Raw genomic sequence first — 27,745 nt, 5'->3', positions numbered from 1 at the left:
GAACCACCTGAAACTGTTCTCTGCAGCCATGGAGATCTTTGTATCTCCTCTGTCAATCTTCTTCTCCAGACCCACCATGTTCCTGTGCTGGGCTTCCAGCTCTGTCCCTTCCACCTGAGGCTCCACCCTGAGGGGGCCCAGACCTGCCCCTCCTACACCTTGCCCAGAGGCCTGGCTGTTCTGTCAGCAGCCCTGCCTGAATTCCTGTGCCTGAACGGCCATACTGGGTCAGACCAAAGGTCCATCTATCCCTGTATCCTGTCTGCCAACAGTGGCCAATACCAGATGCCCCAGAGGGAGGAATCACAACAGGTAATCCTCACATGATCCTGCCCTGTCACTCACCTCCAGAGAAAGAGGCTAGGGATATCATTCCTACTCTTTCTGGCTAATAGCCATTGATGGACCCAACCTCCATCAATCTATTTAGCTCCCAGGTCTGGACCTGCGCCCAGGAGAGTCAGAATCTGGCTTTCAGCACCCCACGATGAATAATGTTCCAGTGCCAGTGGTGTTAAACCTAACTGGGGAATGAGTGGTCCAGATGGCATACCCAGCCCCACCTGTAGCTACAACCCTGCTCTTTCAGACATTTTATATCTGCCTAAAAATCAAGGTCAGGTTTTTTTTAGCAATAATGAAGCAATACTATGAGTCTGGCAGTCAAAAATGCAAAAACAATGAAGACGAGACAAAAAGACGAAGCTAAGCAAAAAACAGTTTGTCATCTTATCTTAAATCTTGAAGTAAAGACTGAATACAAATCCCTCTGCTTTATTCATACCATGATCCAGTCAATTCCTTAAATTTAATCTGTAATGCTAAGTCCACATCTGGTGAGGGAGCTACACTTTGACTTAGTTCAAAACACACTTTTTTTGGTTTCCACATATTGGTGGAGCATGTCACAATCATGCTTGGAGCAGGCAAATGGAAAAGATTTGATAGTCAAAAAGAAGTGACACACCAAGAAGTCTGTTCATGCAGATGCTGTTTTTGGCTTTGAAAATGAGCTATGATGTTATAAAGAGAACCTTATTAGACATAGTCACATTAAATTCTGAAAAACCACATGTGAAAACTGAAGCAAAATCCTTAGCAGAAAAGTTTAATATTGCTGGTTTTGCTATTTTGTGGAACCATTTACTTCAAAAGAATTAATGCCTTCTGCAAACCACTGCAAAAAGTTGATACACATTTATTGAATGTTGAACACTTGTTAGCTTCAGTTACAAGATTTGTCAAGGAAGTTCAAAATGACTAAGTTTGTAGAAGCAGAGACACTAACATTAACATAAAATATAGATTCCTCTGCAATATCTGACGAGAAGCATAAAACCCCAGGAAGTTATTTTTCAATGAAACTACAGGCAATTAAATCAGTTTAAAGGGGAAAAAGAAGATCATCGTTGAGACCATCAATGTTATTTGTAACACAATAATAGAGTAAATGCAGAGTAGAGGTGACTTTCAAAAGAAAACTGTTGATTTATTTTGCATGTTTTTTTGACAAATATGGACGAAGGTTCTAATTTCTCATTGCCATCACTTTTCAGAGAATTCTACCGACAGGACATGGACCCAAATCTTTTTGAAGAAAGTGAAACATTTAATTAATTTTATGAAAAATGATGAACTCGGCTTCAAAATCTTCAGTTGATTTGTATAGACTTGTACGTGAGCGTTAGCAGGCAACCTTTTCAAATGTAGAAACCATTCTAAAAATATTTTTAACAATACCTGTCACAAATGTTTCTGTTGAACATTCTTTTTCTATATTGAAACAAGTTAAAATTATTTGTGAAATATGATGAGTCAGTTCAGCAATACTGACAATTGAAATTGCCTCTTCAAAAATATTACAATGATTTAATTGACAATTTTTTAAAGAAAAAGTGTAGAAAGAAAGTTATCTGAATTTATTTTCAATAAGTTTCTTCAAAGGAAGTTAACTAATTTTTCCATTCACATGTCATCTATGTATTTTGCTTACACATTTTTCATGTTCGCTTAATGCAAATACAAGCTTTCATCTACACTAGAAGTTTTCAAACTGTCCTCTGAGAACTCGATTCAGGAATGGATATTATGGGTTTTTGTTTTCTTTAAAATAAAGGGCTCCTATCCTAAGCACTTGACAATAGTTAGCTCATGGCACAAACAATATTTGGAAAGATCATTAACTGGTCCGGCGAGACCCTCAGCAATTTTCAAGTGGTCTATGAAAAAAAGGTAGACTACAAAAACAATCAAGGTACCTCACTTCATTTTAATTTGCTTATTACTTATAATATAGGAGGATGAAGAGAAAAGAATGAAAAATAAGCAGGATGGGAAGAGTGAATATTCTTTTTCTTGGCTAGGTCCTCAGGGGGGCCTCAAACATGAAGCTGAGCTCGGGGCCCCATTAACTCTAAATCCACCACTGAGAAGGGTAGTGAAGCACTGGAATGGTAAGTGATGGTATCTCCAACCTTAGAGTTTTTTAAAGCTCAGCTTGACAAAGCCCAGGCTGATAGGATTTAGTTGGGGTTGGTCCTGCTTTGAGCAGGAGGATAGACTAGATGACTCCTTGAGGTCTCTTCCCTCCCATATCTTCTACAATCCTATGAAATTAAATATATAAAACTTATAAAAAAAGCACAAAACAAAATAAAAAACCCTAATGTACCAAGTAGGCTAATTGAACAGCTAATTGTGATTCATGTATAATCTAAAGACAAGGAAGAAGCTGAATGTAACTAAATACAAAGTTAAAATATACAATACAAATTTTAAAAGTTTTAAATAAAATATATTTGAATGAGGAAGGGGTCCTAAAATGCAACTCTTTGGGATATTTTGCAACCAAATCAAGTACATCTTCAAAGTTCAATGACCTGGCAAGATCTTGCTATAACAAGAAGAGCAAGACCACTAAGACTGTCTAATAGAAGTATAGATTTTTGTACATTTTTATTGGTTTCATTTTGCTAAAAGATCTTTTGGCTTCAGAAACAGTAACAGGAATGGTGCAGAATATCTGCAGCGCTAGGGTGACATTATGAAAAAGACATTCCAACTTAAGCTCATGAATTTTATTTAACAGGTCTACTGGTTTGAGAAGTGTACTTTCAAAGTTGGCCTTACAAATTGCTTTCATGTGTTTCATCTCATCAATAATGTCCACTGATGCATTGTCATATGCTCTGCAAAAAGCAGAACACGAGTTTTCAATCTGAGTATCAGTGAATTCGAAGTATAATCACAGAAAACTGAAATTTTTTATCTCTGACCATGATGAACAGCTGTGTCAAACCACCCCTCTCCCTCCAGAATGCAGTCAACAAGCTTATAAAAAGCATTCACTTCAAATCTCTCTTCATTCTCTTCTCCCAGTGTTTCAAAGTGAAACAGCTTTCTCTTTGTGCATTTCTTGGGGACTTTAGTTTTGGTTGGCAGGTCTGTTGACATGGCTTTGGCTGCACACTAGGCTTCTGATAGAAGTTTTCCACTTACTATGTAACTCTTTAAGTTCCTCAAACAAAAGATCAAGAGCTGCCTCTCTTGATTGAAGAGACTTATTGCATTGATCTATGACAATCAATATTTTACACCATATTGTTGCTATCAAAGTACATTTAAATGACTATGTAATGCTGAATTCCCTGTAGTTCTGTTTTGTACTCAGAAGAAAGATTTAGTTCTCTGCACTTGATAAATGCATGTTTTGTTAGTAGCAAGTGTTTTGCAATTGGTTTAACACTTTCCACGCAAGGTGATCGTCTACATTGGGTTCTGCAATGAACATCCACTTTTTATTTGGAATCTCTCTTAATATTTAGGGCTGTGAGGAAAAAAAAATAGTAGATTTTTGTATGATCCCCAAAAATGTGATTACTGCATTTGAAGCTGTGAGCTCCACAATTAGAACATTTGGCAAGAGGCTTGATTTCAGTAATGACTTAAGCACCATTGTATTTGCCAGACATATTGAAACCGCTGTCATATTCTTGACCCTTGCATCCTTGTAATGGGATATTGTGTTTTTTCACTGCAGTTATAATAATGTTAGCAATATCTTGTACGGGTTTTTTGTTGCAGTCAACGAACTCCAGAAATCATTGTTTGATAGCAAAACCTGTATCATTGTGTAAAAGTATCTTAGGATGATTGAGAGAGAAGACTAGGGGGTTGCATGGAAAAGCACAGCAAAATATTTTGATTTACATCTTTCTAATATGACTAATTAGTAACTACTGAAATATATTTGATTTTTTTGGGGTAAAAAATAACAGTAACGAGCAGGGGTCAGCTTAAGAACAGATCACTGCATTTTACTAATTTTTGTTTTTAACCTGAGCAAATTTCAGTTCCCAGCCAACCAGGGCAAACTACTCCTGGGACATTTTATGTACCTGGAGTGTCTGCAGGCACAAAGCCCCTCTGCTTCCAGTGGCTACTGTTCGCCATTTTGGGTCAACAGGAGTGGCAAGAAGTGGCAGCCAGCACGTCGCTTGGCCCGCACTGCTTCCTGGTGCCAAGTATTCTATGATTATACTTTGTTGCTGGGAATGGTGCTGGGAGCAGGAATGATGCATTGTGGTTTAGGATTTGACCAACTGAGGGGTTTTTAGATCTGATAGTATCTTTAATATGCTTAAGAGAATAAAATACCCTGGATATAATTGTACTAGAGCTGTTAAGGGGAGTTATTTTTCCATATTGTAAATTTTTAACCCTCAGTTATTGATAATTACTAGTCCTTAAACTGCATGTAGACCAACAACCCTCTCCCCCGAATTTTGAGATTGTATATAATTCTGTAAGCATCCTAGGGAGGATTCAGTATCAATGTGGGGAAAGTGCTGTGGGGATTACTGACAAATTAGGGTTTAAGGTACATAATATTTGGAAACGACGGTGATAGGCACTGTAAAACCTTGACATTTAGATGAAAAATAAGTTTATTACAAAATGAATTACAAATGTATTTCTGAATTTACTAAATTTAAAATAAATAATCTGTATTTAGGAAATCATAATAAAAATACAATGCTTTTCCCCCTTAGAAAGGTGCAGAAATGTAAGCTAGAACATGATAATTTTAAGCATAAAGTGATTTATCCTCATTTTAGAATGTGAAACAAAGAATCATTTGTACAAAATAACCTCATTTTAACTTACAACCAGTTTTACAAAGCAGCATTATAATGTACAAAAAATATAACAAATACTTTAATAATTTAGTTTGTATTACTACAGCTGCTTTCCAATTACTCTTTTGCACGGGCTTCACCAAGTAATCGAATTCCAAGACTGCCACATTTGTCTATTTGCACAAGCAATAGACCTTCAAATCTGCCTGCTGATTTTGGTTTGAACTGCACTGGCAGGTTGATATAATGCTGGGATCTGTAAAAAGGAAAAATTGGTTTTGCAACATTAGTGACTTTAATGCTGCTTTTGGTTATTTTTTTTAAAGTTTGCATTACCCGGTCTGATGTTCAGTGTTGGAAAAAATGGTTACTTACCTCTGTAACTGTTGTTCTTCAAGGTGTGTTGCTCATGTTCAGTCCAATTAGGGGTGTGCATGGATTCCAATGCTTTTTTCCCCCCCCATTTGCAGTACCAGTTGGGCCAGCCAGGGAGTCCCCTGGAGTGGTGCCGCTATAGTGGGACATGTATACCTCTGTTGACCCTCCACCCCCTCTGTTCCTTCTTGCCGGAATCCTCCAATGAAGGGGAGGTGGGGGGATTTGGAATGGACATGAGCAACACATCTCGAACAACAACAGTTACAGAGGTAAGTAACTATGTTTTCTTCGAGTGCTTGCTCATGCCCATTCCAATTAGGTAACTCCCTAGCAGTGTCCTAGGAGGTGGGATCGGAGTCTATCAACACCCAATTCAAAATGGACTGCGGCATAGCCTTCCCAAAGGCCACATCTTCCCTTGCCTGCTGAGCAATCGCACAGTGATTGGAAAATGTGTGAACAGAGGACCATGTAACAGCTCTGCAAATGTCAAGAAAGGGCAACTTTGCAACTAATGCCATGGATGACACCTGCGTCCTCGTGGAATGGGCCATAAGAGGGGGCACTGGCCTATCAGCAAGGTCCTAGCAGGCTCTAATGAAGGAAGTGATCTAGGAGCCAATACCGGTGAGCCCTTCATCCTTTCTTCTATGGCAATAAAGAGTTGTGGGGACCTACAAAACCCTTGTCCTCTCTATATAAAATGCTAGTGCTCGTCTAACATCTAGAGAGTATAGCACCTGCTCTCTAGGCATAAAATGGGTTCTGGGAAGGAAATGTGAGGAATGCAGGGTGGGGATGTAGCCTAACCTTGTCCTTAAAGAAAACCCATTTATGGGGGCTCCGATGTGAAGGCCCTCAACTCATACTCTCCTGGCTGAGGTGATTGCAATCAAGAAAGCCACCTTCCACGATAGGTGCTTCAGAGAGCTGGTGGCCAAGGGCTCAAAAGGGGACCTCATGAGTCCTGTCAATTAAATTCAGATCCCATGGGGATACAGGTGAACGTGTACAGGGGAACCACCTGTCCACCCTCTTCAGGAAGCGCTTCACCATTGCGTACATGAACACTGTCCTACCTCCCTCCCCCAGGTGAAAAGCCACAATTGTGGCCAGGTGAAACCTCAGGGAAGATGTATAGGAGATAATCCAAAATGAGAGGGACTGACACCCCCTTTGGGTCCACTCCCATCTGCACCACCCACAAGGTGAAGCGATTCCACTTGGCCACATATACAACACTGGTGGAATGCTTTCTACTCTCCAGGAGGACCCTCTAAACCTTCTCCAAGCAGAGTCGCTCTGCTCCCATTAACCATGAAGGTTCCTGGTCATGAGGTGGAGGGACGATAGGTTTGGGTGGCATAGCTTTCCCTCCGAGGTGGTCCGAAGAGAGGCCAGACCCTTCAAAATGGAAGGTCCTGCAAGGTGTTCTGGACCGGGGGTGGGGAGGGGGGAAAGTAGGGGGATACCCAATACCTGCAACCAGGGGTTCCTCCTCATCACACCACTTGTGGCCATCATACTGGCTGCCAAGTCTGCAACATCCAATGCTGCTTGCAGCGCCATACATGCCACTGTCCTACCCTGCTCTGCTAGGGAACCATACTCTCGTGTTGAGTCTTAGGGGAGACAATCCTTAAATTTATCCATAGCCGACCCTATGTTGTAGGCGTATCTACTAAGCATTGCCTTCTGATTGGAGATGCAAAGTTGCAGGCTGTCCACGGCATAGGCCTTTGTCCCCAGCCAATCAAGATTTTGGGGCTCCTTAGATTTGGCCGTGGGCCCTGGTGGTGCTTGGCACTCGTTTTGCCCCCGCAGCCTGCGCCACCAATGAACCTGGAGGACGGTGTGTGAAGATGTGCTCATACCCTGCTTGGGGGACGAAGTAGTGTCTCTCAACCCCATTCTGCATGTGTGTGGTGGGGGGGGGGGGGAAGAAGGGGATAGAAGCAGGGATCTGCAATAATGTTTTGGAGATCTTGTCCACTGTTTTATTAAGCGCTAGTGCCACCCTACCCGGGGTGTTTGACGCGAGGATGTCCATCACTGGATTGGACTCCTCCTGGACCTCCTTTGCCTGAACCCCCAAGATGGCTGCCAGCCTTCTACTCAGGTCTTGGTGGGCCCTGGCATCCATAAATGGAAGTGGCGGGGCAGGACCTACCAAAGCCTCGTTGGGCGAGGAGGATGAGGACTCCTTGACACCTAGTTCTCCGCCAGTTCTGCCAGCTGTTTGTGGGGTAGACGGTGGCAGGCCCCGGGACTGGTGGTAGGCCCAGGGGGTCCAGAATGGCCACTGAAGTTGTGGCTGCCTCTGGGGTGGCCAAGTCTGTCTGACTGATGGGTTTCGGTGCCGTGGCCCAAGTCCAGAGTGGGAATGGTGATGAGATCTGGACCTATTTGAAGAGGCCTTAGAATGCACCAACTCCCCTTCTGAGTCTGAAGAATAATTAGATACCAACCACAGCAGTGCCGATGTCAGTAACAGTGATCTATGTGAACGTCGTTTTTGGGCCATGGCCGCTGGTTTCTCCCTGTGCACTGGGCCTGGTGCCGGTGGGGGGCATCATCTGTGCCATAGTCATGGCAGGAAGTGACTGGTCCAGAGGCACTAACTGATACAGTGCCTCAGGGACACAGTAAGGCAGTACCAGAGGCCTAGGCTGAAACCCCAATCTCTGCACTGCCAGTACTGCCTCAAGTCCCAGTGACATTAGGTGTTGCAGTGCCGGAGCGCCTGGTGCCAAGGGGGTAGGCATGGGTGCTGGAAATGGTCCCTGCGAGTGTTCCAGTGCCAGTAACATCACTGGTGCCGCTGCTGATAGTGTTGGGCCCAAATGGGTGCTTGGGACACCCCAGGCAGTACCGGGGTTCAGGTTGAGCCTGCTGATGCGGTGCCGAGGTCTCAGCGCATGGGAATGAGGTCAACTCAATGAGCGCCTGTTACCACCTCTGGCACTGGTCTCTCCCTCTGCATCAAACTCCACTGATGCCTTGCTGGTCCCAGAGCCTTGAGATGCACTGTCAAAACCAAGTGCCCCTCCTTACGGTGTATTTTGTGGCTGTGCCTCTCCAGAGATCTTCCCCGCAATCTCTCTTCCTCCTCAGCACGAGGGACTGTGAGCGGTGCCCTAAGGGCTTCTTAGAGGCAACTGCCTGTCTAGTCAGTGCTGTCGAAATCTCCTACACTGAGGCCAGTGCATTTCGCACTGACGGTGCCGGCAGTTGCAAAGCAGACTCCATAAGAAACGAGCTTGAGCCAAGTGTCTCTTTCTTGCTTTGTCCTTGGCTTGAAACTCTTGCAAATGTGGCAACTGTCTGTACGATGACCCTTACCCAGACACTTTGGGTACAAGTCATGTGAGTCACTGCAAGGCATGGGCTTCACGCACTTCTCACACAGCTTGAACCCCTGGAGCTCAGGCATCGCTCCCTGTTGGGGGAGAGGCTAAAGTGAGTAAAACTCCCTCCTCTTATTAAACTAACAACTAAATAACTTGAAAGACAAAAGACCAACTACGTACATGCACTAAAGGCTGAGAATGACTACGCAGTCAGCTCTCCAGCTACTGACATGGATGTTAAGAAGCAACTGAGGGGGTGGAGGGCAGGTAGGGATATATAGAGGGCTCCTTGGCTGGCCCAACAGGTACTGCTAAGAGAAAAAAGCTCTAGAATCTGTGCATGAGATGCCGATGCATGCACACCTAATTGGAATGGAGATGAGCAGGCACTCAAAAGACAACTTCAAATTTATATCAGTGTGTCAAAATACTACAGTGCTTTGATAACTACTATTGGAGCTTATCTGAAGAAGCTTGGTTCTGAAATTATGCTATATTGACAATTTAGAAACTATATGAAAAAGTAGCAATACTGTTTGCTTTTGCTTTAATAGGAATTTTGCCAACAAAATTTCATGTGTACATCAACTGATCACTGAAAGAATTAAATTAAAAGGAATCTAATCATGTAAAAACAATTCACAAAATTAGGTATTTTTCATCATTATCAAGACCCGATCACATAAGCAAAGCAGTAGGGCTCTGGAAAAAAAAAAATGAGGAAGCAGAACTTCATTGTACAGTAAAACCTTTGTTATCTGGCACTCTGTTAACTGGCATTGCCCCCAGCCACAACACTGTCACATCTTCAGGCGCACAGGCCTGGCTTGGTTTGCCATGATTGGCTTAATTTTTTATTAAAGTACTAATCATCTAACTCAATATAGAAACGTGAGATCAACTGCCTCACGCTACAAAACTACCAGTATTAAAAACTTTGAGTTTTACTATTATTGTCCATTGGTTTTTCCTAGGTTGCTGGAACCCTCAGATAACCGGAATATTTAGATAACGGGACCGCCCGAATCCCCGAGCATGCTGGATAACACAGGTTTTACTGTAACACTGATGTAAAATCTGTTAAAAATTAAATTAGCAGAAAATCAACCTTAAGAGTAAAATGTACCAAATATAATTAAATGGACAAATTTAGTCTCTGTTCTACAGAATATAAGGAATTGGGTGATTGTCATAAGAGGTGACAGTCTAAACCCAGTGTTGCATATATTAGAAATGCAAGAGATACATACGCTGAGAAGCTGTAGAGTTGTGTGGTAAGCACATAGGTAGGCCTCAAGGGATCAAATGCCAATACTATATCAGGAAGTGAAAGGCAGGTAACGTAACAGTAATAAAGCCAATCAGAATGAGGGAAACAAGCAGCAGCACGACCACCATTTAGCAAGGTAGACCATTAATTGATTTATTCATTCTGCGTTTCCATCATCTCTGCAGTTTTGTGTCTCAGACTCTCTCAGTTGTCTGTTTCCTGACCCAGTGTGTCTTTGCTCATGGAAGCTTGTGCCCAAATACATCTGTTAATCTTTAAGGTGCTGCAGGACTCCTTTGTCTCAGTCTAAACCCATTTCTTCCTTACATTATTCTCACCTTTCACCTCCCATCTTCTCTACCAATTCTATCTTCCCTATGTGTGAAAGCTTCTGTTCAAGCTCTTCTTCCTGACCCCTGTTCTAGTTAGGATACTACAGAGCACTGATTCCCACTGCTGAGATATTTTGATTCCCTCTGAAGAATCACTGTCAGTTAATTAAGAGTCCAAATACATTTGCTATTTTGCCACTACAATTATGTTCTAGTATAACAATAGTTTAGAGACAAAGCACTAATCTTCTGAAATATTTGTCCTGCACTGGGTTATATGTCCCACCTTTGACACAGACTAATTATATAACCATCAGCATGTCAACCTTTGTGCTTCAGTTTATCCAATAAGCCATAAGGGTCAAACCAGAGAAAAACTGCAGGGAAGAGAGGCTGGATAGGAAGATGACCCAGGAAAGAACAGCAAGGAATAGAATTGCACAGACTATAGCTACTGGTTATGGCATCCATGGGCTGGAACCTAATATGTGTGGAGGGCCTGTTCCCCTAACAGTTGCTGGCAAAGTGGTGAGAGCCGAGTCAGGTGCCAGAGATTTTACACAAGGTCTTAGAATTATCTATTGGAATTGTCTGTTGAACTTTGTTATGCTGAAAGGGACAGAAATATTATAACCTGGCCGGAGGGCTGAGTTATAGAAGACCACTGCAGCTCAAGAGTGACTGTCAGCAAGAGGTACCACAGTTGCTAATACTCTACTTGGCCACAAAGAGGTACAGGCAGTCCCCGACTTACGCGGATCCGACTTATGTCGGATCCGCAGTTACGAACGGGGCTGCCCCAGAGTACACGGACTGCGGGACCTCGCGGTCCTGCCGCCTGTGTACTCTGGGGCTCTCTCTGCGTCTCCCTGGTCTGCAGACCAGGAAGACGCAGAGCAAAGCCGCGGAGGGGCTCGGGCAGCGGAGCAGTCCAGGCGTGCCTGGGCTGCCTCGCTGCCCGAGCCCCCCCCGCTTTGCAAAGCCGCGGGGGAAGCCGGCAGTGGGACAGCCCAGGCGCCCCGCGGCTGTCCCACTGCCTGCGTCCTCAGAGGCTTTGCTCCCCGTCTCCCAGGTCTGCTGGTCTCCAGCAGACCAGGGAGACTGGGAGCAAAGCCATGGAGGACCCAGGCGGCGGGACCGCGGTGCCTCTCGTTCCGCCGCCCGTGTCTTCCTGGTCTGCTGGGGTGGGGGGGGCGCAGCTAGTACGCCCCCCTTCCCCCCCCCCCGCAGACTAGGCTTTTCTCCGGACGCCTGTGGCAGAGCAGCTGGGGTGCTGCCGGTTGGTCCCGCAGTGCCGCTCTGGGCGCTACTGGTCAAACCCAGCAGCACCCCAGCTGCTCTGGTCCTGATTCAGCCGCTGCTGGTCAGTTTCAGCAGCGGCTGAATCAAAAAGGACGCCTGGGGCAGAGCAGATGGGGTGCTGCTGGGTTGGTCCAGTAGTGCCGAGGAGCGGCGCTACTGGAGCAACCCAGCAGCACCCCAGCTGCTCTGCCCCAGGCGTCCTGATTTAGCCGCTGCTGAAACTGACCAGCGCTGACTACAGGAAGCCCGAGGCAGAGTTGCTCTGCCCCGGGCTTCCTGGAATCAGCTGCTGATCAGTTTCAGCAGCAGCTGACTTGGGGACGCTTGGGGTTCTTAAGTTGATTCTGTATGTAAGTCAGAACTGGCGGTCAGTTTCAGCAGCGGCTGAATCTGGACGCCAGTTCCGACTTACATACAGATTCAACTTAAAAACAAACCTACAGTCCCTTTCTTGTACGCAACCCGGGGACTGCCTGTACACTTAAGATAAGTGAAACCCTTTTCATTGACAAACTACATTCTAGATGCCAACGTATACAGACAGTATGCTCAGAAAACCAAATTCTATCCAAATGCTGAACAAAATGACCTCAAAGGGATCTTCAAAATATTAACTTTGCAATGCAAAACTAAGATATTTGTGAGCCCATTCCTGAATTCTCCTTATGAATTGGTCAGAGGTTCCTCCTTCCTTTCCTTATCAATACTTATATAATCTATTAAGTGATTACCCTACAGTCATTAGAAAAAAAAATGTGCTGTGTCTTATCTGGGTGAAGAGAATACCAATCGCTTCTCTTTTCATTGATGATTTATATCAAGAATTTGCATTTGGATTAGACTAATTCTAATAGACTGATTGTGGTAAAAAAATCAGTATAGCTGAACTTTTTCTATTTGCACACACATGGCCAATTGGAGAAAAGCAAACTCACAACTGCACTAGTTTTTGAACATCAAACACTGGTATGTTAAACAAAACCCTGAAATTTTGTTGACACACTTAACATTTGAAAGACTGTTCATACAGGATACACTGTTACTTCCACAAATTGTTCTTTTTAAAAAATCATACCACTACAACGTATGATTGTTTCATTTTTTGGTCTGAAGAACACATTCAGTCCTACTTTCAGCAAATACAATTTGCTATGCAATTACCTTCTAACATTAATTAGATGTGGTACTTGAAAGTAATCTAATTTAATTGACTGAAGCAAAATGCAGGACAATGTAGCACTTTAAAGACTAACAAGATGGTTTATTAGATGATGAGCTTTCGTGGGCCAGACCCACTTCCTCAGATCAAGTGGGTCTGGCCCACGAAAGCTCATCATCTAATAAACCATCTTGTTAGTCTTTAAAGTGCTACATTGTCCTGCATTTTGCTTCAGCTACCCCAGACTAACACGGCTACATCTCTACCACTAATTTAATTGACTAGTTTCCATATAGAAGCAATGAAAATATAGAAACATTAAATAAAATATTAACTTATTATCTATTAAAAAAGGTTTCTGGAAAAAGGTTTTTGATTTTATTAAGGAGTAAGCTTTGAGGAATTAGGGTATGTCTACACTAGCCACCCTAGTTCGAACTAGGGTGGTTAATGTAGGCAACCGGAGTTGCAAATGAAGCCTGGGATTTGAATTTCCCGGGCTTCATTTGCATATTGCCGGGCGCCACCATTTTTAAATGTCCGCTAGTTCAGACTCCGTGCCCGCAGCTACATGCCGCACGAACTAGGTAGTTCGGATTAGGCTTCCTATTCCGAACTACCGTTACTCCTCGTGGAACGAGGGCTCCTCAGGAGTGAGACTGAAGTGCACTGGCTGCTGGCCCCGCCCCCAGGGACTACAAAATAGTCGACTAACTGACAAGAATTAATGAGGTTACTCGACTATTCAATTAACTGACATTTAACATCCCTAGCGGGAACTCATACTCATAGGAAGCCAGCTTTTAAACTGGCTCCTCCCACCCCTCTGCCACCTCTATTTCAGAGGTTACACATTTACAAAAAAGGACAACACTTTTTAACATTCCCACTGGATGTAAATCTTGGCTTCTCCATTGATTCACTCTGACATTGCTTTATGCCTCACTTTTTCCAGCTCTAAGATGGAGAGACTGGTTATCTGATTCCATGAAACACCAAAATCTATACTAATTGTTAACTTGGTTATATTATGTATTGTGGTTAAATTTTAGTTTTAGCAACCTTATTCTGCTTCCTGGCCATTCCAATTTTAACAACAGGATGAAGTATGCATCTGCTCTTCTAAATTCCTGTGTTAATATTGTTGTCCAACACTTTCCATGTTTCACTCCAGAAATGGTTACACACTACTTATAAGGATCAGTCAATAGTCACTGAATTACTAGATGGTTATGGAATCCATCAAGATTAAAAGAGTGCTATTAAGATCAAGTATACAACTTATTATTATAGCTAGCCAACATGCTGAACAGCTATTGCACCTACTCAGATACAATGGTGGTCTAGGACATTTATCTGCAAAAAGAAAAAAAATCTTCATTATCACTCTACAGTTCTGTCAAACTAGAAGCATCACGGAAGCATGCTGACTTAATCAGTTGTATGGAAAGTAGAAATGGGGAAGGAATGACCCAATTGTGTGCAACGCATACCAAATGATTTAGGCTTAGTATTAAAAGCAGCAACGTAGTCCGAGACATGATACAGGGAGGAAATGAGCAGCCCCAAAAGTAATTGTGGGGACTCTTGTGCCTTCAGATAAAATATTAGAAAGTAAGATTTGTGCAAAAATATACATTTTAACTAGAAGGACAAGAATGTTGCAGCTGCTGAAATTTAGACTTTAGAGTATGATATATCCTTAATAATTAGAACTTTACCTCACAAAATAGCTTATTTATGTTTTGAAACTTCTAATATTGAGTAAAATTTGAGTAAGAAATTCACTCACCTCAACGAGTATTTTGAGTGTTTGATGTGGAAAGGCTCTCCGGGATTTACAAACTTCAGCTGCAATTTAATATGAAATACTTGAACAACAACATGTAAGCAGCACTGTAACTATTTTAGCACACGCTTCAAAATAACTCAAAGTTTTCAACTACAGACTTAGATATAAACTTTAAAGAGAAAGCCAACATTTAAAAATGGAACATGCCCAACTTTATACATAGTTAAATTGAATATCAAGACTTATTGCATATTTTTAAAAACTAGACTCCTATAAGCAGCCTATACTCGGACTATTCCAGCTGAAAGAGGTGACAATTTAAATATGCTATTCAGAAAACTCTTGGGCTACGTCTACACTGCCCCGTCTTGCGCCAGAACATATGCAAATGAGGTATGGCGCTGAATATCGCTGTGCCTCATTTGCATACTTAATGAGCCGCCATTTTGCGCAAGGGGTTTTTGAGCAAGAAGCAGTCTGTACTGCTCCTTCTTGTGCAAAACCCACCCCTTGCGCAAGAGCTGTTCTGCCTGAAACTAAGTGGCAAAACGGCTCTTGGGCAAAAGCCCCTTGCTCAAAAGTGGTGGCTCATTTAGTATATAAATGAGGCACGGCGATGTTCATCGCTGCGCCTCATTTGCATTTGTTCTGGCGCAAGACTGGCCAGCGTAGATGTAGCCTTGATGCTTAAGAGTCAACAAGAAAAGAATAACTGAAAAGCAGCAAGAAACCTCTAAAAGTGAACTTTTTTCCACTATATAAACATTTTAAGTATGAAGTTGGGAACCAATAGTTTCTACTAACGCAACATGCATTAGAACATCTTAACACACAATTCTTAGCATCAAAGGCTAGTGAAAATACCAGAGAAAATATTAGATATTGTTAGGGTTGGTAAATGCAATTTTAAATGTTTTGCATTTTGTAAATAAAGTTTAAAATTTGAAGCAACCAACTTACCATATGGGTTATAAAAGTATTATTCCGCAAATTGACTTTTAATATGCTTGATTCCCCAACTCTTGTTGGTAGAAATGTATACTGATCTTCTCGGGCATACACTCCTCGAATTACCTCATTTTGCCTATTTTTGAAAAAATAGGTTTAAATCATTAAGTTCTCCGTTTATCGGATATACAGGATCTACATCTGGATGGAATGATGAGACACTATTAAATGGTATCAAGTGTAGTTCCAAAATAGAAATACATTCAGAATCATTGGAAAGTCAAAAGTAATGTATTTTTATAACTAGGGCTATAATTTGTCTCATTCAGTTCATGAATTAAGAGATGGAATTTAGAAGAATGCTGTGGCGAAGTAGCAATCAGAATAATTTATACTTTCACAGCCTTGAGTTGTGCCCACATGTTTTCCTAGAGACCTAGAAGATTACCATATGAACACCAAGCACCCGTTCACTCCCATAAAAAGGAAGTGCATATTTCATTGGGCTTCACATCCATCATTTCAAACTTTGAAGGCTTGAACAGTGATCTTGGGGAAAATTATATTTTTGAGAGAAGGGCCTATGTGAGAAGAGTGTCCAGTTAAGAGCAAGATGCTACATTCAATTCTGGTTAATGGACTGAGCAAATTAACTGATAGCAAACTGCAGCGAGCTCAAACGAGACAGAGATTACAAATGGAGACACTTAGCTAGCACCATCTTTAAAAGGTTTCACAATTGAATGTGGTTCTAATGCCTTCGTCAGTTGTCGCAGTAGCCAATCATGACCACACATACAATAATGCATTCTGAACTAATGAAAATTTGGCAAGTTTGTTTATGAGTGGCAAAAGGCGAAGATTCATAGAAGAGGTCTGCCATATAACGTTCAACTATTTGCCTTTTTAATTAAAAAGATACATACCCAGTTTTAAGCGTAGAAGTCTCTGGGCCAGGTCTTCTCGGCATAACTGGAATTTCAGTTTTTATTAGGGCACCTTTAGAAACTTTTTCTTTCACAGCTTCATTTTCTGTTTTAGCACCCTATGGGTAAGAAAAGCCTTACATTAATATTTGGAGTAAAGTAAAGCGCTAAGTGACATTTGCATAGCTCCCAAAATATTGGCATCTGGACCAATTAAGAGCTTGCTGATCAAAGCACTTGAAGCCCATTAAGGCCTACTGGGGCTTGTTTATAAAGCCTCCGTGCACGTAGGGCAGAAGCGTAAGATTTGAGAGTGAGAAGGTGACCTGGGTGAGAGATGTTGACTATTAGCAAGGCAGAGTGCTGTGGAGAAGCAGGACAGACTTCCTCAGGTAAGAGAAAAAAGGTACTTGGAAGGTATTGTTTGGGGAAAGGGCCCAGGGAAGAAGCTGCCAGTCTCTGAGTAGAAAAAACCCTGTCTCTTGCCATTGTCTTAGGGTCCCTAGGCCAGAAACCGGAGTAGTGGGCAGGCCCAGATTCCCCCCAATCTTCCCCATGCCACTGCAGAGACTGTTCCTGAAAGGTGAGACAAGGACTACAGAGAGGTTTTCACCCCAAACTGCGGACTAGCCTATGATGAGTATTGTTCAGTAGATGGTGACCATTTCCTCTAGAGAAGAGGAGGCTGCGTGGAGGGTCACAGCAAGCCTCTGAGGCAAACACTATCCACTAGTAGCACAGGATCCTTGGGTCATGGCCCTTTGGCCAGATAGAAATACAAGGTCTTATACAACACAAGTTTTGTAATTTGGAAAGCAAGCCACAATCATATAGCATTTCCCACTAAGAGGTCTCTATAGAGAAACAGAAACCTAATTTGCAGAGTTTATATGGAGGATTATGGAGTGAATTATATGAAGGATTATATAACACTGTTATGCAACTTTTCTGAAATAAAAATGTTTCTGGCCCACTATTCCTCCTGGGACCTTGCACATGAAGCCTAGACTCCCTTTAAGGAATGGTTTTCCAGGTGTTACATGCCAAACTCTTCTGAGGTCCTATCACTTTGTACCCAAATTATAGGACTACTTCTATGGATATTCTGCATCAAAATTTAAGAATTCTGTTTAAAGTTAGGGTGTGCATGTGTGATGGGATCAGTCCTTGAAGCCAGCCTGTCTGGGTTACCAGCACCACCTTGATATTCAAAGAACAGCGTGAGTGAACCCTGCAAAAGAACCCGCCAAGGAAGAGAGACAAAAGCCCCATAAAGAAAGACGATCTAAGTCCCATCTGCCATTCACTGATGACTCATGGTCATACAATGCTCTTAGGCAGTGGAATAGGACAAGACTTAGGTTCTAAAATGTATAAAAAGATGGGTGCTAAAATTATAGAATTGGATCTTGTGGTTCTTAATCAGCCTCCAGGAGCATCAGTGTGCACCGACATGACCCAGCTCCCTTCCTCATGTCTAGGCCACCTGGCCAATGGAATAGCATAAACAACTCAGGCTGGCCCCCCATAATTGCTGGTTATCTTATCTTTCAATCCTACAGCATTTGATTCCATAACTTAATATGCTGAAGTTAAAAATTAATTTACCTGTAAACAGACATTGAGACCTAATCCAAAACAGATAGTTAATCCTTCACTACATGTGGAAAGCTTCACACATCTCCACCAGGAATTTTTGGAAAAGTGGCATTACAGTCAGGAAACGAGATAGATGCAAGGAGTGTCCAATTCTGGCCAGAACTATGCCTATGACATTTCTGGGATGCTTCTTTGGGTTGGGGTCAGATAGTGCTTGTTCTTGAACACAAATATGTGTGCAGCATTTTCATCTGGACAGAACTCTGACTAATGTAGTCCCAAAAATGGGTATAAAAAGAGATACATGTATAATAAAGCCTTTTTCTGACCACAACCAGAAGCATTTTCCCCTGTGATTTTAGGTGCAGAGCCTCAACTTAAAGGATTCTTGTGTAAGAGTGGAAGCTCTCATAGCAAGGACACTTAGCAAGGAAACTATGAAGACGACAGATTTTTCATACTATCATGATTATCTATCCAGTGTCTGAAGCCAGGACATTTCATGTCCAAAGAATAAATCATACCTCTATGACAACCTTTCTGAAAATAGGCTCTTTCTGAAGTCATATCTTTCAAAGGGGCAGTAGGTACTCAGAGCATAATCAAGTCACTAGAATATTTCTTGAATTAACCAAAACCAAGCATCTTAAGTTCCTCTGTCTTCCAGTCCTCAAATAATTTTACCAACTTTTTTCTGAATCCTTTAAATTGTTCAACATTTCTGAATTACTGATACCAGAACTTAACAGTATTCCCATAATTGTCTCACCAATACCTTACAGAGATATACTCTGCGCACACCCCCTATATTCCCCCCCCCCCCGCCATATATCCAATGATTGCTTTAACCCTCCTGTTCATTGTACTGTGCTGTGACCTTGAATTTAGCTGGATATCTACCAATGTCCCCAAGTCCTTTTCAGAATCAATGTATTTCAGGATACAGTCACCTTAAGTGACCCATGTTCTTTTCTCCTACATATGGCCTTGCATTTGCCTCCTCTTGCTAATTAAAAAGACATCTGCTTAATAAATAAATAAATAAATAAATAAATAAATATCTTTAATAGCTTAAACAGAAATTGTATTGACTTTGCTGCTAACAGAAATGTGGCAGATGATTGATTTGATTCAACAATCATTCCACTTTAAGCTCTTTCATAGACCTTTCCAAAGTAGTCTTATCTCACATGTTTTCTGCTGTAAATACCCAGCAAGGTGAAGAGTTAATGGAAGTTCTGGCTGTAGTAGTTACACATTTGTTAAAATCCCCGAGATCCAATTAAATCACAAATCAAGTCCTCGCACTGATGAAGGTAGTCTAACTTGTTTCTAATCTCACATATTTTCCTTTTTGTGATACAGTTGTAGGATATCTTCAAGGTTGAGAGCTCTGATCAATCCATGAATACTTTACGGAAAAGTTTATGGCACTTAATGATTTAAGAAAACAGAATTTTCCATGGTTACTGAATCTGAATTTTTTTCAGTATGAAGGAATTTTAGGCTGAACTGCATTCCTTTGGAATTAAGAGAATCCACCTTTTAATGTGAACTAGGAGAAATCTATATTGTGGACCTAGTTTGTGTTGCCATAACTTTTTCTAGGATAGGAATCTTAGCTATGAAGAGGTTTGTTCCTTAAAAGGAAGAGCCTGAATCTTTATACCCAAAGCATGGAACCATTAGGGTACAACACCAAATGTCACATACATATGCAGAATGTTTAAAGTATCAAACTGTTTGCAGGATATACCTTGCTACACAACTGAACCCACAGAATAGAACCCCCCACCACACACAAAGTCCAACTGCATGCAATGGAAGGATGTCAGAGTGGAAGTTGGACAGGCCGTAAGTAACTGGTTGCAGCTCTCTGATATCACACTGAGTCGGGCATAAATTAGAATTGGGCAGTAGCTCTAATTTTACCTTATGCTACCAGACAATTGGGCACAGCAGAGCTTAGATCGAAATGCTTTCCCTTAAAAAAAAAAAAAAAAAAAAAAAAAAAAAACAACCCTCAAATCGAAATGCTTTCTATAAAAAAAAAACAAACCCTCAAATTATTTTATATATTTTCTTACTAGTCTTCGCGATTTAGAGTTTCAAAAGGAGACCTTCTCAGGGGTCTACAGCTTAGAGAAATATTTGGTTCCAGAAAGAAGCTGAGCCAAGGCTTACCCTATAGTTGAGGTCAAATAAGTGACCTAGATCCAGACCTCATTGTTCAGGGAAACGATTAAATACATTTTTATCACCAACTCAAATTAAGTAAACCAATTTTGTCAAAAAAAAAAGTTGGCAAATGAACTGGTCCATGACTCACGTCATGTGTAGATGGATAATCAGGTGAATCTGATAAATCACAGATACAATTTATGGATCCATGGGTCAACAGCTATGTTCCCTATAATTTTCCCTCCATACACGTGCAGAATAAATGTTGTTATATGCACGGAGGTCTGTATGGATGTGCACCACCAATTGAAATCGATGCTGCTAGCTGTGGAAGCTTTGCTAATCAGCTGGGAGGCACCTGAATCTCTTTTGAATGGCTGCCTAAGCACTCTGCTTACAGGAAACACTAGTCAACCAGCAAGTGTCCCTAAATATTTTATTGTGTTGGTATGTTTCAAAAGTGAACAAGATCAGAACACAAAGCCTAATGTGGGATCTACGGAAAATAATGAAACATCAAATTATGTTAATCACCTACTGTGAATGTATTAAGCACATGACCCTACTTTTCATCCACAGCTCTAATACCATAGCTGGGAACTTTAAGAACCTCTGTTGTCATGTTGCTTAATGTTAAGGGGATAATCACAAAGTATGCATGCACAGAAGGCGGAGCAAACTGGGGAATGAATGGATAGAGCACTAGCCTGCTGCATATTTCCCTGATCTTACAGTCTTTCACTATTAAAGTTAATAATGCATTAATGCAACTTTTATGCATCCCATTACTTTTTTAGATTCGGTATTGTTTAGCAGATCTTGGAGTCACTGCGGATAGTTCTCTGAAAACATCCACGCAATGTTCAGCAGCAGTCAAAAAAGCCAACAATGTTAAGATTAAAAAAGGGACAGAGAATAAGACCGAGAATATCTTATTGCCTCTATAGAAATTCATGGCATGCACATCTTGAATACTGCATACAGATGTGATTGCCTCATCTCAAAAAAGATATATTGGCATTGGAAAAGATTCAGAAAAGGGCAACAAAAATGATTAGGAGTTTGCAATGGGTGCCATATGAAGAAAGACTAAAAAGATTGGGACTTTTCAGCTTAGAAAAGAGGAGACTGAGAGGAGACATGATAGAGGTCTATAAAATCATGACAGCTATGGAGAAAGTGAATGAGGAAAAGTTATTTGTTCCCATAATATAAGAACATGGGGTCACCAAATGAAATTAATAGATAGCAGGTTTAAAACAAACAAACGGACATTTTTCTTCATGCTGCACACAGGTATTCTGTGGATCTCCTTGCCAGAGGATGTTGTGAAGACTAGGCCTTCCAACAGGGTTATAGAAAGAACTAGATAAATTCATTGAGGTTAGGTCCATCAGTGGCTATTAGCCAGGCTGGGTAGGGGTGATGTCCCTAGCTGCTGTTGGTCAGACTGGAAATGGATGATAGGACAGGGATCGCTTGATTACCTGTTTCTGTTTATTCCCTCTGGTGCATCTGGCATTGGTCTCTGTCAGAAGACAGGCTACTGGGCTAGATGGACCTTAGGTCTCACCCAGTATGGATGTTCTTATGTTAGCAGGAGTTAGCAAGATCTATTTGATACAGATCCATGGATTTCAAGCCCCACAAGAGAAGTAAATGTGTCACAAAATTAGCAGTTACCTGAAGGGATAAGTATTTTATAATTCCCTTCAGAACAATTAATGCAAAATAAGATGCTAAAGTTAGGGTAAGATAAATATTTGTTATATAACCATTCAAATTACTATGTTGAACAAAATGTGTAGAATATCTTTTTAAAATAATCAACAAGAAAAATTAGAATTGGGACTACCCGCAATTAAAAGGTTTACTCTAAGACTTAATTATGTTCTTAATACATTTTGGATAAATAGCACACAGCCTTGAACTGTGATTATATATATTTTATTCCACTTCAGCAAATGATGTGGACAAATACTGAACATTAGTTTATGGAGTTCATAAACTTACCACTCCAGAAAGTTGAAATTGTAGCTTATTTTTCATATGCGGTTCTGCAAGTCTGTAATATTCCAGGTCCCAAAATTGAGCATAGTCTCCTCTATCCCTAGGTAAAAAGATGATAGCAATCTACCAAGATAGGGGTAAAGTGTTAATGAAAGTTTACTTAAAATTTTATATACAACTACAATTTTGCCTATATGAAAAAGTTGCAGTATTTTGTCCTGGTTTAACTACATTAGTTTAAATTCATACACTGAGGCTTCAACTTCACTGAGTTCTTCCTGCAGGAAACATGCTAATGAGGGACTCATTAGCATAAGTTGCAATCTCATTAGAATACTTTCTGCCATTTCTTTTTGCGCAAGGGGTTTTTGTGCAAAAAGCAGCAACGTGGTTGGGGGGGTTGCGCAATACCCCATTTTGTACAAGATCCTTACGCCTGTCCCAGAGAAGCATAAGGATCTTGCTCAAAACAGGGTTTTTGAGGGAAAAAAGTCCACATTGCTTGTTTTAGTGCAAAAACCCCTTGCACGAAAAGAAATGGCAGAAAACAGCTAATGGGATCACATACACAGCAATGATAACTGGGGTATGAAGGTAAAATGCACTAGCCTAATGCATATTAACAGACTGTATACACTCTGCTACTGAGAACTAGAAGTTCCTAGTGCACTGTAGGAGTGACTTGTTTCAAGTTAGCCTACATCAAACAGGTTAAAGCTAAACCAAAATAAGACATTCAAACAGATGCAACACTTAAAAGATCAAAATGGTTTTTAGGGTAGGCTTTTAAAAATTGCATCACTACACACGTTATTCAAAAACTTCATACACAAAAATTGATAACAAGTCTCAAAGGGTAGCTGTGTTAGTCTTTAAGGTGTCACAGGACTCTCTTTTTCCAAATATAGACTAACAGATTTTACTCATGAAAGCTTATGCCCAAATAAACCACTTTGTCAGGTTCATTGGAGTGGAAATGACAGAGGCAGGGACATATGCATATGTATTAGCATATATAGAGAAGGGAGTTACTTATCAAGTGTAGGACCAGTGTTAACCAGGCCAATTAAGTCAGGGTGGATGAGGTTCATGCCCAGCAGCTGATGAGATGTGAATTATCAAGAGAGGGAAAATTACCTTTGTAGTGAGGTAAGTACTAAATAAGGATTTAGAATGCTTATTTTATCATATTATATTTGCAAATGAATTGCAGCTCTGCTGTTTCTCTTTGTAGTCTGGTTTTGAATTTTTTTTGTGAAAGGATGTCAGATTTGTGCCGGACATCAGGAAAGGTAACATACAAAAACCAGTAAGAGGACACTTTAAATCTGTTACTAAGTGTATAAGGAAGTTAAAGTAGCATCCTTTTCCAAAAAACCCTTCAAAATCAGACTTCAAAGAGGAAAACACAAATATTCAGTGGTTCCTTATATGGGTTTGATCTTCAAAAGGTGTTTAAAAAATAAGTTGATCTCCTCAGAAAGAGGCTTCATAGATACAAAATATAAATGTATGTATTTTTCCAATATTGTTAATTGAGTTTACATGAAGAAACAGATTGATGAATGGATGCGAATAACCATTCTGATTTTGTTTTGGATGGCCAGTGTTTTAACACCATTTAAACAGATATTTAGATGCATTTTAAACTATTTCCAACTCTGAAGACCAGATGCAACAAGGTTGTATTTCCTGGAGTTCTTATGTTTTATTTAAATTATAGTACAGTTAAAGCAGATAAATGCTGTGTGTTAATTTGTAATACTAAAAAAACCACACACAAAACACACTTACTTTTTCTTTTCCATGAGCTTCAAGTGTACCAGAAACTCGGGAACATCTGAAAGCTGTGTAGGTTACCCTGTAAACATTTCCACTTTCATCTAAACCCTACAAATGAGGTAATTAAGTTTTGATAAATCAAATATAATCAGCTTTAGAAAAAGTTTTTTTTAACAGCATTCACCCAGTTCATAATCTAATGGAAAAACTGTATAATATTAGAATATACTATTGTGACTGAATGACTAACAGAAAAAAAAGAGTATAAGTAGGGGTTCCCAAGCATTTTCATAGTCTGGATCAAAGATTGCCTCATGGACCACGTTCTCAACAGTTCCTGATTGTATGAGCTTGTTCGTCATTCACTAGCAATCAAATGTTCTCACATGCACAACAACTGACTATGGAAAACATTAGAAAAGTAATGTTTGATTTTTTTAATGCAATTTAGCTGCAGGAGACTATGAGTCAACTTCATATCATCCAGCTCTCAACAAATCTAGTAATGCACCATGGACAACTTCTTGTTTACTAATCACACAGCTTGGGGACCCCTGAGCTAAAGTAGAACAGCAATGAATAAGTCACCTACTTACCATGTATAAATATTACTGTAAGTAAAACATTTCCTAAAAGGAAGATTTTTAAGCTAGGAGAAATGTTATCTGAAGGGACTAGTAAGTATCTCTTTAAAAACGCCCATTGACAATTTATATAACACACTATTTCCAATACAAAATTTAACTCACCTTGACATATGGTGGTGCAAAAGATGACAAGTGCCACTTCACATCTTCATTCCCAGGATTTTCAATCTCTAGGTAGTTTTCTAAAAGAAAAACCTCAGATGAATAAACATGAAACAAGAGTGATGAAGAATAAATATTTGCATTATTAACAACTCAAACAACCTTCACCTCTCAGAGTGCTAAGTAACATACTTTGCTCGATGCCACTTTATGTATTTTATCAGCAAATCAATTACAAAATTCTGAGAGGTTGAACATCAAATTGTATTTTAGGATTTAAACCTATTATTCTTCATCACCTAATAAAGGATCATATGGACACAACGGCAAGACCCAAAGTCTCAAACTAAAATTTGTCCTTGAAATCCTCTGCATTTTCCAATTAAATCTGAATGGTACAAGCTACCTTCTCATGGTAAATTGATGAACTTTTTCATCTTTAGAGAGTATGAATCATGGGTAAGACACAACTCAAACATACAGCTCGTCAGATGAATAAGGTCTTTGAATCTTGGCTGAAGCTAGGTAGCTCAAGGGATCATTTGGCAGCTAGGCTACCAGCTCTCCAAGATGTAGACAATCCAAACTCAGTGCACTGAGATCTAGGCAGACATCTCCACATATTACTGAATAAGCTGATCCCCTCCCCCAACCCACAAGTAGAGAGGCACTCCTAACCTCTTCCCAAATAATGGAATTTGACTGTCTGAAGTATGACACCACCATAGCTGGCAGTAAATACTACAAACTTGTTTCTACATCTTTGGCAGGTCTGACACAACAATTTTCTCCTGGATATCTATTGACTCTTCCTCTAAGTTCTGACTGTGGGAAAAATTAAATCAAAGTGTCCAGCACTGGCATTTTAGCTGTTGAATCTTTGATGCTCACTGCAAATAGTGGTTGCTGAAGCTTCACTCTGAAGCCAATTAAGTGAAACCTATAGCAAAGACTCCAACACAACCCTAATTCCAAATAAGGCAAAAACTCAATGTCATGTTCCACCATATTAACTCTGCCGGAAGGAAGACACAAACCATTACGTGATGGTTTTCTTAGGAGATGATGGGTCCAAGTTATATCTTGGAACACATTTAATGCCTTGAAATATCATGAATCTTTCCCAGGCAAATCAAGCCAGTACTCATAACAATACATCCGAAATCATATCTGTTTGAGGTAGCAATTGAGCTGCTTATATTAAACTAGGCAGACATTAAAAGGGGAAGGAATGGAAAACCAACATCCATCTCAGGGCTCAAACACAACAGCTTTCCCTTAAATTAATATAATAGCAAAAAATGAATTGATCAAGTAAGCCTAGAAAAGTCTTGGGGCATACTAATTCAGTAAACTATGAAGACAATGCAGCACTAACTCCTGATCCATTAGTTGAAACAGATGGCTTCCCTACAGGCTGGGTCGAAGGGCAGCAATCAGCAGGGGTCAGTTTATCGTGCCTGGTACTCCACTAGAGCAAGAAGAATAAGTGAAGTTAATGGCAAAAGTCAGCTGTTGACTTACTGCAGTAAGCAGACCCAATTATATTGTCAACTTCCGCTATGTTACTCTAGTAGCTGAAGTTGCATAAGTTAGGTTGACAACCCAAGGCAGTGTAGACAAGACCTTCTTTCCATTCTTGCAACGTAACAAACAAAGCTGAACATTTGACACTAGTGGACCTGGTAATTTTGTGAGTAACTGATTACCTGAGCTTTCACCAGATCCTGTTTCAGGAAAAATAATAGTTTTGTTCTTTATTTCCACTTTTGATGAAGGTAGCTTTGTAAATGGCTTTATCATATGAGTGATAGATGCAGATGGTGGTGTGAAGACATCAAGCTTTTTAGACATTGATGTGGTTGAAGATACATCCTGGGCAACATTTTGTCGAATCTGAACTTTAATGAACTTTAGAACAAATTTGAAAAAACATGAACAATGTTAAGCCACACACATCCCAACAGGCTCTGCTCATGCCCTTTGCCCCAAAACTACATCTTAAATGGCTTTAATGTATCAATGGCTTTAACAGAAAAAAAGGTTACTTACCTTCTCTGACCTTTTGCTCTTAGAGATTTAGGTCACACGTGCATAACACTTCAAGGCTATGTCTACACTGCCCAGTCTTGCGCAAGAACATCACCACCTCATTTGCATACTTAATGAACTGCCATTTTTATGCAAGGGGCTTTTGTGTAAGAAGGAGCAGTCTACACAGCTCCTTCTTGCGCAAAAAACCCTCTTGCGCAAGAGCCTCTCTGCCACTTATTTTCAGGCAGAACAGCTCTTGCCCAAAAGCCCCTTGTGCAAAAATGGCAGCTCACTAATTATGCAAATGAGGCACAGCTATATTCATCTCTGCACCTCTTTTGCATATGTTCTTGCACAAGACTGGGCAGTGTAGACATAGCCCAGATGTACATACATCTCATTTGTCAGAAAATATTGCCTACTGGTATCTGTGCGGGTGGCCCTGTCTTCCTTTGTCTCCTTCTGCTCCATGTTGAGAATATAAATGATGGCATTATCATACCCCTCCCTTCAGTTTCTTAGCACCAAAAACCAAAAGTAGACTAATGTGTAGGGGAAGGAGGAGAGTCATGTAATGGACATACGCAACAAATCTTCAACAGTTTATTAGAAGGTGAGTGAACTTTTCTTTGAGCACTTTGGTTATGTCCATTACAGTAAAACTCCAATAGTCCGGCATCCAATAGTCCAGCCCTCCTGATAGTCCGGCATCAGAATGGCAAGAGCCCAGTGAGCAAGATTCAGCAAAAAATGAGTCACAAAAAGGGTAAAAAAAAGGCTTAAAAAAAACTAAAA

At 40.7% G+C, this 27,745-nt stretch overlaps 1 protein-coding gene across 4 annotated transcripts in view; it reads right to left on the bottom strand.

Annotated features, from left to right (window-relative positions):
• Positions 1 to 1,182: 1,182 nt before the first annotated feature.
• Positions 1,183 to 27,745, bottom strand: part of CEP192 (centrosomal protein 192) — a 162,700-nt gene continuing 136,137 nt past the window's right edge. For 2 of the 4 annotated variants that reach the window (XM_075921011.1, XM_025181879.2), the window contains exons 39-46: positions 26,626 to 26,827; positions 24,917 to 24,996; positions 24,180 to 24,275; positions 22,389 to 22,508; positions 16,596 to 16,714; positions 15,682 to 15,805; positions 14,722 to 14,780; positions 1,183 to 5,394 (exon numbers count right to left, since the gene is read on the bottom strand). In XM_075921011.1, the coding sequence (XP_075777126.1) occupies positions 5,256 to 5,394; positions 14,722 to 14,780; positions 15,682 to 15,805; positions 16,596 to 16,714; positions 22,389 to 22,508; positions 24,180 to 24,275; positions 24,917 to 24,996; positions 26,626 to 26,827 (939 nt within the window). In that variant the 3' untranslated portion in view covers positions 1,183 to 5,255. The other 2 variants (XR_012901559.1, XM_075921013.1) reach the window with 2 other exon arrangements.

The sequence above is a fragment of the Pelodiscus sinensis genome, chromosome 2 (genome assembly GCF_049634645.1).
Source record: "Pelodiscus sinensis isolate JC-2024 chromosome 2, ASM4963464v1, whole genome shotgun sequence".
In the NCBI taxonomy this organism is placed as follows: Eukaryota; Metazoa; Chordata; order Testudines; family Trionychidae; genus Pelodiscus; species Pelodiscus sinensis.
This window is presented reverse-complemented; position numbering and strand designations above follow the sequence as displayed.